At 37.8% G+C, this 13,380-nt stretch overlaps 1 protein-coding gene across 2 annotated transcripts in view; it reads right to left on the reverse strand.

Annotated features, from left to right (window-relative positions):
* Window positions 1-13,380, reverse strand: part of LOC106875092 (WD repeat-containing protein 93) — a 104,255-nt gene that overhangs the window by 50,249 nt on the left and 40,626 nt on the right. For both annotated transcript variants that reach the window (XM_014923071.2, XM_014923069.2), the window contains exons 9-10: window positions 4,521-4,598; window positions 2,923-3,057 (exon numbers count right to left, since the gene is read on the reverse strand). In XM_014923071.2, the coding sequence (XP_014778557.1) occupies window positions 2,923-3,057; window positions 4,521-4,598 (213 nt within the window). The remainder of the gene's footprint in view (window positions 1-2,922; window positions 3,058-4,520; window positions 4,599-13,380) is intronic.

The following is a 13,380-nucleotide window of genomic DNA, read 5'->3' on the forward strand; positions in this document are numbered from 1 at the left end:
TCCGATCTTATATATATATTAGGGGTGTATGATAATACAGGAAAATATAAATAGAGATAAAGAGTTCATTTAAACATTTAAAACACTAAATAAAATATTGGAGTAAAGTATAGAAATATGGAATATAAGAAAATATAAAAGAAAATGTTAAGTGGATTTAAAAGGATGTGAGGGAAGACTCAAGGACAATACTCTAAATGAGATGTCACTCAAATAGAGAAAAGCAATTAGTTAAAGAAATACTAACAAGAATACATTAAATGTGAAGCAAAATGAAAGAGGAGGAAATTTTGTTCAGTTCTGAGAAATTTGAATAATTAAATGATTAAATCATAGAATAATTAAAGTGGTTAATTAACTGAAAAATCTCTCAGAAACCTTTTTAAGATTCAAAAATCAAAAAGTAAAAAAATAAATTAAATTAACAAAGAATTGAAATCATTAAATAATTAAATCATAGGATAATTAAAAAGACAATTACAGGCTAATTAAAAAATTAATTAATTAAAAATAGTAAAAAATTTTTGAAATAAAAATAAAAATAAATAAAATAAAATAAGGCTTGAAATAAAAGACGAAATTGAATTAAGTATTAGCTTTGTTACAAGGTAACTGTTACTTTATTTAGACATTCATTTTATGTCTCTTATTCCATGCTAGTTTGGGTTAGATAATTACAATTTACAGAAGGCATTGTTTAAACAGGCAGACAATCTTCCTATCACTAACCCTTAGTTGTTTCTTTCTAAAATACAATTTAAGACTCATAGTAAAACAGAATGAAATGTTAATTGAAACCAAATATTTTCATGTAAACTCAACCAAAAATTCTTCCAGTATCAATTTAAACGTTAACTTTGCATATTTGGGGAGGTATAATCCATAACAAGTAGCTGCGGAAAGAAAAAGAAATGAAGTTAAGTACAAAGAGGGATAAATCGGAGAATATAAACTGGAAACAAAACAGTCCCAGATAATAGCAGATCTCTAAAATGGTTTCTCTCATCAGTGTGTCAAAAACTGCAGTAGAGTCTAGTTAATGTAGCCCAGCACATAACTGGTACTGAATTTGTCAGATCAAAAGAGAATGAGCCAACAATGGAGCTTCTATGTGATCCCTCAACTTGCAAGAAATAGCAGCTATATCTTGCTTCACACTTTAGCATTTAAACTGGTGGATTTGGCTTCTCACACCCACCCTAGAATATCATTCTAAATGTAAACAATCATAACAGTGGAACCTTGAAGCTATGAGATAATGCATGAATAATTCAAAATAATGAGAATAAATAAGCATTATATTTGACAGAGTAATCTGAATGATAAAGGGTTAAATAACATGCAACTCTCTTAAAAGAATAAGCAGACTTTTAAATATTGAGATCCTAGATCTACAATGCCTGGAGTGGGGGGGGGTAGATAAAATGAGGATAGACAGCATAGATAGATCACGTTAATGATGACAACACCAACAACAACAACTCCCACTATCCCCACTCATATCCTTACAACCACACCACCATCACTACCCAAAGGAGATCAAATTAAAAAAAAAAAATTAAAGCCTAGTAGAATTTGAACACTGAATATTGAAATAATGAAATTCATTATCATCATCATCATCATCGTTAAATGTCCATTTTCCATGCTGGCATGGGTTGGACGGTTTGACTGGGGACTGGCAAGCCAGAAGGCCTCACCAGGCTCCAATCAGATCTGGCAATGTTTCTACAGCTGGATGCCCTTCCTAATGCCAACCACTCTGAGAGTGTAGTGGGTGCTTTTTACATGCCACTGGCACGAGAGCTAGTCAGGCAGCACTGGCATCAGCCATGTTCAGATGGTGCTTTTTACATGCTACTGGCACAGGAGCCAGTTGAGTGGGATGGGGGTGGGAGTGGGGGCATCGACACAGGGAGCCAGTCAGGCAGCACTGGCAATGACCCATGCATGAATGGTACTTATTGTGTGCCACCAGCATGAGAGCCAGTGAAGCGGCACAGGCATCCGCCACAACTACAATTTCCATTTGATTGTCATTTGATTTTACTTGACTCAACAGGTCTCCTCAAACACCGTGTGTCACCTGACAATTCAAAGGTACTTTTTAAATGGGCTGGTTATGCAACACTGCTTTAGGCTACGGCTGTGATCTCACTTTACTTACTGGGTCTTCTCAATCACAGCATATCTCCAGAGGTCTCGGTCTTTCATCATTGCCTCTGTGAGGCCCAATGTTCAAAGGTCATGCTTCACCACCTCATCCCATGTCTTCCTAGGTCTCCCTCTTCCACGGTTCCTTCCACTGTTAAGAAGTGACACTTCTTCACACATATATACGCAGCACATGACCATGCCCGCGCAGTCGTCTCTCTTGCACACCACTATAAATTATTTAATGGGCTAGCTCTCTACTATCTATTCTCATTTTATCACCCCCGCCCCAGGCATAGTAGATCTAGAATCTCAATATTTAAAATTCTTTTAAGAGTGTTGCATGTTATTTAACCCTTTATCATTCAAATTACTCTGCCAAATATAATGCTTATTTATTCCCAGATAATGATGAAGCCATTTTCTAAACCAACTGCAATCCGGGTTGTACACAGCGACAGTCTACTTGCTTTTATAAAGTAGTGTAGTAAATGCATAATTTCAAACTTTAAGTGGGCAAAATTATATTACAGAAGTAATTTTGGATGATGACAAAGCCTTGTAATTAGATATATAATCAATTTTTAACATAGGCAATGTCTAACAATTTGGGACATCATTGATTAAGATCAACTCCAGTTACTGATTTGGAGCTCATTTTTATTGAACTTAGAAGGATGAAAGCCAAAATTGATCTTGGCAGGATTTGAAATCAGAACTTAATGTATCTAAATAGTCTAATGAATAATTGCAGAGGATAAATGTTACCTAAGTGGTAATCCCAGATAACAATGAAGCCATTTTCCAAACCAACTGCAACCCGGGTTGTACACAGTGAGGTGGTCACAATTTTGATGGCAGCAGCAAATGGCCACACCATATCTGGATCAGGAGATTCGGAATCTGAAGTAAAAGAAAAAGATTAACTATTAATAGAAGATAATATAACATGAATCATCTTCATTATTAAATCCAGCATTAGCATCATGATAACATCTTGAAAACCTTTAACCAATAACAATGTTGTTCACAAAATTTATTATAATTAAAACAACTTTTATCTTTTATCTTTTAATTGTTTCAGTCATTTCAGTCATGCTGGGGCACCACCTTGAAGAGATTTTAGTCAAACGGATCGACCCCTGTACTTTTATTAAGCTTGGTACTTATTCTATTAGTTTCTTTTGCTGAACCGCTAAGTTACAGGGATGTAAATAAACCAGCACTAGCTGTCAAGCTGGTTTGAGACAGACACAGAGACATACGTATATAAATGATGGGTTTTTTTCAGTTCCTTATTTCTTTACTGCCCACAAGGGGCCACACACAGAGGAGACAAACAAGGACAGACAAACGGCTTAAGTCGATTATATTGACCCCAATGCATAACTGGTACTTATTTAATCGACCCAGAAAGGATGAAAGGCAAAGTTGACCTCGGAGGTATTTTAACTCAGAACGCAGCGGCAGATGAAATACCGCTAAGCATTTTGCCCGGTGTGCTAACGTTTCTGCCAGCTCGCCGCCTTCCTCACAGTTTCTGTCTACCAAATCCACACACAAGGCTTTGGTTGGCCGGAGACTATTGCAGAAGACACTTACCCAAGGTGCCATGCAGTAAGACTGAACCAGGGACCATGTGGTCGGAAAGCAAACTTCTCACCACACAGCCACGCCTGTGCCTATGGAAACTAAAAAGAAAGTGAATTAAAAAAAAAAAAAATTCTAAAGGTACCAAAATATGAAACTGAATTTGGAATCCAGTCTTGTGATTTACCATTTAAGCCAACCTATTGTTTTATTATTATCTATCATCACTGATACACAAACAAGTATTACACTATATCTGTTGCCAGGACACCAACTTTGAAATGATCCAGTCTGTCTATCTATAAACAAGTGAGGGTGGCAAGCTGGAAGAATCGTTGGCATGCCGGGCGAAATGTGTTACATTCTGAGTTCAAATTTTGTTGAGGTTGACTTTGCCTTTCATCCTTTCAGGGTTGATTAAATAAGTACCAGTTACGCACTGGGGTTGATGTAATCAACTTAAACATGTTCTCTGTCCTTGTTTGTCCCCTCTATGTTTAGCCCCCTGTGGGCAATAAAGAAATATCTATAAACAAGGGGGGAAAAAACTGCAGAAGGGAGCTTGTAAATCTGACAAAGGATTCATTTATCAGCCATAACAATTTTAACAATGCCTATGGGTGTAGGCTAATGTGGATTGGCTTCTTGCTCAGGTGGACTAGCTCTGAACATTGTCAGTTGTTGGTGGTTGAGGTTGGTTATGCCTACAAAAGGAAGAGTTTCTTCTAAAGAGAAACAGGAAGAGAATAAGACATTCTGAACAAATCTTTGCTTACCTTTCTTTAGTTTCACCAGTGAATACCGACTGAGAATATGACAGTTGGTTGACCAGACAAGAAGGGAAGGTGGAGTGGCTACAATGAGAAAACAGAAGCTATAATATGCAACACACACACACACACACACATGTTACACAATGTTATATGCACATGTATACTGTATACTTTCATATATTGCAATATTTTATTTTGCTTACTATGAGAAATTTAAAATATAAATGAGGGTAAAACTAGGCTGCAGTATTATATTAGACTGTAAAAAAATATATAAATACGACGAAAAAAAATATGGCAATGAAGATCTTGGAGACAGTAATCCTGCAACATCTAACTACTAATGTACACATCTCATTGCCTGTTGTAATAAAATACTGTATATCTAATGGCAATTGTTAATTGTCAGGATGTTGGTGGCATTTGTAGTAATACATTCTATTGAATAGAGTGATAATTAAATATAAATGATTTTAGTTTAAAATGTACAAGTTATTTAATGATGTATGAAAGTAGTGGTGAAAAAAAAAATCTTTTGTAGACATCCCTTAAAATAACAGCTATACTGCTTACAGCTTAAAATTTTATCTTTAAATCAAGAATTTGCTGAGAAAAACAAGGAAATTTGAAATAGTTGAGAGCAATATTAAGCCTATGGAAAAGAAGATAATGAAATGATAGAATGAGACTGATGAAAAGTTAAATAAAAAACGAATGTCAATAGTTATTTAGAGAATCATGATGAATTAGACTGTGATGGCTTTAAAGTGATAAACTCAATTTTATGAATATCGACCTTTATTTTGGAAAGTGTGCTGCAGGATTTATTCAATAGCTTTTTGCACAAATGTTACTAACCAAAATCAGGAACCGTGCCAGTCTAAATGGCTGCATTTGAGTTTGTTGCTTTTTTTTTCTTTTTTCATTTTATATGATTCATGTTTTATTCTTTGCAGTAATATTTCTTTCTATTTTTGGCAGGTCACCAGTAATTTTGAGGGGTGGAGGGAAGTCATTTGGATCAATAGCAGTACATGGCAAGCACTTATTTTATCAACCCTTGAAAGGATGAACGGTAAAGTTGACACTGGCAGCATTTGAACTCAGAATGCGAAGAGGCAGGAGAAATGTTCCTAAACATTTTGTCTGCCTCAGTAACAATTTTACCAGCTTGCAGCTTTTCTTACAATAATTTCTGAAGTGGCTGAGTTCCTTTTGAGTGTTGGGTCTCACAGAGGTGAGGTAGCTGAGTTCCTTTAAGTGTTGGGCATTATGGAGGCAATGAAGGAAACATTTGGCATTATGTTGTGCTTGAAAAGAAGACCCACCAAACCGAGCAAAATCAGTAGTGGCAGATACCAGTGTCATGCAAATAACACCCATGCTAGTGGCATGTAAAACCATCCACTACACTCTCGGAGTGGTTGGCATTAGGAAGGGCATCCAGCTATAGAAAACCATGCCAAATCAGACTGGAGCCTGGTGCAGCCTTCCAGCATGCCAGCCCAGTCAAACTGTCTAACCCATGCCAGCATGGACAATAGATGTTAAATGATGTAAAAAAAAAAAAAATTCTGAAAGAACATGAATAACCATGATTGTACATGGTAAGGGAAAGGGTCAGCATTATATGAGAAATTAAAATATGTTACTAAATTTTAGCTATAAAAAGTGAGGGTCACATTGTAAACATAAACAAGAGCATACTGTGCTGGAATAAGGACTTATTTTTTTAGTCTGGAGAAAAAAACAATTTTGACACATGACTGTTTACAGGACCTCCAAGACTGACGGGAGGGGTGGGAGAGAATAAAGTATTCTGAAACTGATGACCTGATTTGAATGCTAATAACAGAGTGAACTCCATAAAAGGTACCCAAAGTGCCAGGTGGTAGTGTTAAGAGACAATGTACTAAGTGTACTACCCAATTTGGTCTTAGCAGAATTTGAACTCAGAGTGTAAAGAGCTGAAACAAACACCACAAGGCATTCAACATGACATTCTTATATCATCATCAGCAGCAGCAGTAGCAACAGCACCAGCTGCAATGGGTTGGATGGTTTGACAGGATCTGATGAGTCTGAGGACGGCATTGTGCTTGAGTGTCTGCTTTGGCTTGGTTTCTATAGATGGATGTTTTTTTCCAATGCTAACCACTTTACACTCGATACTGGGCACATTTTTTCATGTCACTGGTGCTAGTGAGTTTGCCATACATTATGAAATCCGAGGGGTGGGGAATAGCTTTATGCTAGGAGAAGAGGGTTAAGGTTTTTGTTGCAGAGGATATACATGGCTATTCACATTTAGGGGAGAGAGTCAGAAGTGAATCAGTTGTAGCTGTGTAGAGATAAATAATGGTGATGAGGTGTCCAGGTGATTCCTCAAGGTATGAAGTGAGCAGAAGTGAGTGAGGACAGAGAAACTACAAGTGTGAATGAGTGGGGTTTTGCAAGAGTGTATGGGGTGGGGAGAGATAGGGGAAGGGAGGTAAACAATAGCTGTATAGATTGGGTAGAGTTGAAAGATGAGTGCAAGGAGACATAGACACAGGGGTTGGGGATGGTCAATGGTGTATGAGTTGGGGAAAGTAGGGGGATGCTACAAGAGGGCAGGGCACTCTACCAAGTGCATTTTTTTTTATTCAACTCTGAAAGGATGAAAGACAAAGTCAACCTTAGCAGGATTTGAACTCAGAATGCAGATAACCAGGACAAATACCACAAAGCATTCTATCTGATGCTCCAATGACTCTGCCAATTCACTGCCTTTCATAATTTTTGACAAGAATCACACATTGCATGTATTGCTTAAAAAAACAAATGCCCTATCAATTACAACACAGGTAAACTGCAGTTTCCTTCACTCAAACTATGTGAATTTTTATATGGCTGTGTGTGCATGTGTCTGTATGCATATGTGTTCTCTTTACTTTTTAATTCTTTCAATTCTTCCATCCAAAAAATGACTTGTTTTGAACTAAGGGGAACAAAGCTACATTCTTAGAATTCATTCATCAAAAACTGTATAAATTAATGTTGAAAAGTTACTGGCCTTTAAATGCTAAGCTATTCCAGTGTTGAGTCTGTACCATAGACAGAGAATATAGATCCTTTGCTACTATGAAGAAAAATCCAGTTCAGCAGTTGGTATAGCTTTCAATCCTAAAATTCAGTGCTACACCTTCCAGGATCATTATCATTATCATCATCATCATCATCCTTTTGTGTGTGTGTTTATGTGCAATACTTGTGTGCGCGTGTGTGTGCGTACGTGATAAAATACTTAACTCTGTTCAAGTTTTATCTTTTTTACTTTACATGTTTCCATATTTTCTTTATCAGATTTCTGCAGTTGACTTTTAATGGTTGACTTCCTAAATCCATATCCAATCTTTCTATAGGATCATGGTCACATCATAAATTAAATTGAATATATTTGGTGTTTGTGTTGTTGTTTCCTTTAAGACCTTCCTGCCAAAGGTTTGTTGGCATTATGCCTCAGTAGTCATTTATTGAGTCATATGTCATAGTAGTCAAATTTTGACTGCCAGGCTATTTTTTTGCATGTGACTATGTGAGTAGGCATGTATGTGTGTATTCATACATATGCACACAACCAGATTGAATGGTGCAGCCCAGGTGTCGAAACCATAATGATATCTGTCGGGCAGCTGATGATGGAGGTATGTTGGATTGTTGGTATGGCTGTTTTTGTATATGTAGAATAGTATTATAACACATCCCTTTGATATATATGGTTTATATAACTTTTAAAAAAACAAAGTACTATACCAATTAGCCTATTCTCTATGCTGGCATGAGTTAGAGGGTTTGACAGGAGTTGACCAGACTCCATTTTGTTTGTTTGCTATGGTTTCTATGGCTGGATGCCCTTCCCAATGCCAACCACTTTACAATGTGTACTGGGTGCTTTTAATGTGACACTGGAACAGGTACTTTTACATGGTACAAGTACCCATGGACCAGCAAAACTAGGACCATTCAGCTAAGTGAGGGACATAGAGCACATGCCTGAATGTATGGGTGGCCATGATTTTGCTTAGTTTGACATGTCTTCTCAAGCACAGCAAACCACCAGAAGTTTCGGTCCCTTGTCAGCTCCTCTGTGAGGCCCAGAATAATGGGCTTCACATAATTATAATTAATTATGCAGTACTTATACTACTGGCAAACAGTGACCAGCAAGTTCCACATGACACCTATGTACAACACGATGGGCAGGGTTGGAGATAGCTGGATGCTTGATCTTTTGGACTGTTAGTATAACACCCAATCAACCCGAGTATGCACATGTATGTGGTTCTATTAAGAGCACAGTAGGTACCAGATGTTTCAGTTTTTGGTCAATGAACTAGAACTGAGTCACCTATGTTATCGTTAAAAACAACTACATCCATGATCCATTTGTTTAATAAAATATGGCAGAGAAGAAAATTAAAGGACAAAAGCAAAATGAAGCAAAACATAGATTTTCATCATTGATGCATCATAGTTATAAAAACAAGTTGTAGTTTTTATTTTATAACAGTTGATGCATCTCTCCCTTTATGTTTTAAATTGCTTCCTTTATGCTGGTCTCCAGCTATTGCAGAGTGCACTGGCTCATGTGATAACGAAAAATTAATAAATAAATTACTAAGACAGAAAATTTTCCAATCAGATTTCCATCATTGATGTGTCTAGTTATAAAAAGCAGGCACTCAAGTACAGCATTCCAGGAAATTTCTGAAATATTTCACTTCTGAATTTGATTGATTATTTCAGGGAAGAAGCTTTTGAAAAATTTACTGTCAATATTCCCAATGCAATACTTACTCACCAGTTTTGTAAGTCAGAAATTTCTAAAATGGGAATCTATACATTAACTTCCACCTCACCATTTACTAAACAAACGAATAGTTAATAAAACTCTATCTTTGTATTGTGTTCGAAATGAAATACTCAAAATAATGTAGTTACAGGCATGGCTGTATGCTTGAGAAAATTACTTTGCAACAGCATGGTTTCTGGTTCAATCCCACTGTGTGACACTTTGGGCATTTGCCTTCTATTGGAGCCCTGGGCTAACCAATTGACTAATGTCTTGTGAATGAATTTGGTAGATAGAAACTGAAATGAGACTGTTGCATACGTGCATGCATGTGTGTGTGTGTGTGTGTGAGAGAGAGTGTGTGTGTGTATGCATGTGTGTATGAATGCATGTATATGTGTATGTATGTATGTGTTTGCATGTACACTAATGTTGACATCATGTCACTGTCAAAAACATTATGTTGTTTGTTTCTAGAGAAAACATGTCTGGTTATGGTAAATATTACATTGCATGGACAAAGGTGAGGCTTGATAACATGAAGAGTATCTGGTTGTGGACAATCTGCTTCAACAAATTCTGTCCAACACATGCAAGCATAGAAAAGTGGATGTTAAGTTATAATGATGATGAGGATGATGCCCTCTGCCATCCTCTTAAATTTCTCTCTCTCTCTCTCCTTTCTCTCTGTTAGTATGCTACCTTAAAACAATGTGTAATGAGGATCTATGCAGTAGTGGCTTCCATAATCAGAGTTTCCACACACACACACACACACACACAATCATCATCATCATCAACATTTAACGTGTTGTCCATGCTGGCATGAGTTGGATGGTTTGACCAGGGCTGGTAAGCTGGGGAGCTGCACAGATTCCAGTCTGATTTGGCATGGTTTTCTATAGCTGGATGCCCTTCTTAACGCCAACCACTCTGAGAGTATAATGGGTGCTTTTATATGCCACTGGCACTGGTGCCATTGGCATGGGTGCAAATTTCCGTGACACTGGTATCTGCCACAACTGTGATTTTGACAAGTCTTCTTCTCAAGCACAACATAATGACAAAGGTCTTGGTCATTGCCTCCATGAGGCCCAACACTTGAAAGGAACTCAACCATTTTGCCTCTGTGAGGCCTAACGCTCAAAAGGAACTCAGTCGTTTTGCCTACGTGAGGCCCAGCATTCAAGAGATGTTTTTATGTGCTACCAGCATAGGTGCACTTGACTTGATGGGTCCTCTCAAGCACAGCACATCACCAAAGCTCTTGGTTACTAGTCATTGTCTCCGTGAGGCTCTAAGTTTGAAGATCATGTTTCACCACCTCATTCCATGTCTTCCTGGGTCTACCTCTACCACAGTTAGAGATTGGCACTTCTTTACACAGCTGTCCTTGTCCATACACATCACATGACCATACCAATGCAGTTGTCTCTCTTGCACACCACATCTGATTCCTCTTATGCCTAACTTTTCTCTCAAGATACTTACAGTCTGTTGAATATGCAAGCTGACATTGCACATCCAGCAAAACATACTGGATTCATTTCTTTCAAGCCTAAGCCTGGCCTTGGCTGTCACAGCCTATGTTTCACTACCATGCAGCATAGCTGTTCACACACAGACATCAAACAATCTGCCTTTCATGCTGAGGGTGAGGCCATTTGTTGCCAGCAGGGGTAGGAGCTCTCTGAACTTTGCCCAGCTTAATCTTATTCTCACAGCTACACTCTAGGAGCATCTAACTTCACTACTAACCTGGTCACTGGAAGCTATCTACTACCTCTAGCTCGCCCCCCCCACCCTGGCAGTTGATGGAGTGTATTTTCTGTGCATTTTCAGTGTTTATTGAACCTGTGCACCTTCTACATACAAACGTTAGTTTTCCTGTTAACCTTCCTCTGATATTACTGCACCTTTTATGTGTCCAAAGCTTACACTGGGTGCATCTTATGGAGTTTCTACTTACACCATTTGTACAGATTGAGCAGGGTCATCTACCTGAAGTGATTTGTGATTTGTTTGCCTTCCTACTGACTGAGACTATGGATTTTGCTAGGTTGGCTCTAAGGCCCTTTTATTCTAGATCTTGCTTCCATACCCAGAACTTCTTCTCTAGTTCAGGTATAAGAGCAAGGTCACCAGCATAGAGAAGTTCCCAGAGGCAGCCTGTCTTGAATTTCTTTGTTATTGCCTGATGGACTATTATGAACAAGAGAGGGGTGAGTACTGGTCCTTGGTGAACCTCCTACATGTACCCTGAATTCTTCACTATACACATTGCCCACCTTCACCTTACTGGTAGCATCCCTGTACAAAGCTTAACAGCTCATCTATCTCTAGTTTCCACATTGACCACCAGGTAAGGGATCAAGGGACTGTCAAAAGCTTTCTCCAAGTCAACAAAAGCCAAATACAAAGGTTTATCTTTGGCTAGGTAATTCTTGTGCAGTTGCCTTACCAGAAATATAGCACCAGTGTTACTTCTACCAGGCACAAAACCAAGCTGCATCTCATCTAGACTAACTCTCTCCCTAATTAGTTGGGTTATGACTCTCGCCACAACTTTCATCACCTGATCCAACAATTTCATACTTCTGTAATTATTTCTATCTAAGTATCACTTTTACCTTTGTAGCAGTTGACTATAGTGCTGCTTCACCAGTCATTAGGTATGACTCCTTCATGAACTGCTTGATTTACAATATGGGTGACTAAACCATAACCCACACTGCCAGATATTTTAAGCATCTCAGTAGTAATTCCTGATGGGCAGGGGGCTTTCGCTGTCTTCATATCCCTAATTGCATTATCTACCAGAGTACTGTCGATTCGGGTAGCTGGTCCCTCAAATGGGTCAACATTTGGCAGACTCTTCACCTCCCATTCATACTCCACATTCAGCAGTCTTTCATAATAGCATCTCCAAGTTTCTTTCTTTGCAGACTCATTAAAAGCAAGAGCACCATCATCCATGCAGACACATTTCTCTCATTGTGGACAAGAAATGGAAGAAGAAATGGCTAGCTTTGCCACTGGAAAACTGAAATAGCAGTGAAGGACAATAGTGAGGCAAAAATGATAGAAACACATGAGTATTTATAGGGGTATGATCCTAGAAGTTATTAGAAAAAGTAACGAGTTACAGGTTACAAAGTTAATTTAACTCAAGAACATTAGTATGTAATATATGTTAAATGAATGAAAAAAGATGAACGATTAAAAACTAGAGAAGTTTCTTAGCTTAGCAGCTGGAAACACACACATATATATATATGACAATATATATACCTCTTAAAGGGATGTTAGCATCTAAATTCCCCAGTTTAATCCAGTGCATCAGTGAAATACTAAAATAATGTTAGCTTCTCATTGATGCAGATGGGTATATTATCATTTATGTAACAGAAAGGAAAATGGAGAAATCGACAGATACAGATAGACATCAATTTATTAAAATAACTCCAATTTTAAACAACATTGATTTCTTATAATCTACAATTGCTTCTATATTCAATTAATTCAAATTACAAATAATTAAATTATCGATGCATTTTGAATATAGTAAATTGAATATTTCATCAAGGTTAGAAATCTACATAAAAAGGAATCATATCCCAATGGATTGAAGGATCATTGGTAGACTTAGCATATCAACATACATTATGAGCGTGTGTGCATGTTAATTTTTTTTTTAAAAGAACGTTACTGTGTATATATGTGGAGGCGCAATGGCCCAGTGGTTAGGGCAGCGGACATAGGATCGCGGTTTCGATTCCCAGACCGGGCGTTGTGAGTGTTTATTGAGTGAAAACACCTAAAGCTCCACGAGGCTCCGGCAGGGGATGGTGGCGAACCCTTCTGTACTCTTTCACCACAACTTTCTCTCACTCTTTCTTCCTGTTTCTGTTGTACCTGTATTTCAAAGGGCCAGCCTTGTCATACTGTGTCACGCTGAATATCCCCGAGAACTACATTAAGGGTACACGTGTCTGTGGAATGCTCAGCCACTTGCACGTTAATTTCACA

Source organism: Octopus bimaculoides, chromosome 3, assembly GCF_001194135.2.
Source record: "Octopus bimaculoides isolate UCB-OBI-ISO-001 chromosome 3, ASM119413v2, whole genome shotgun sequence".
NCBI classification, from domain to species: domain Eukaryota; kingdom Metazoa; phylum Mollusca; class Cephalopoda; order Octopoda; family Octopodidae; genus Octopus; species Octopus bimaculoides.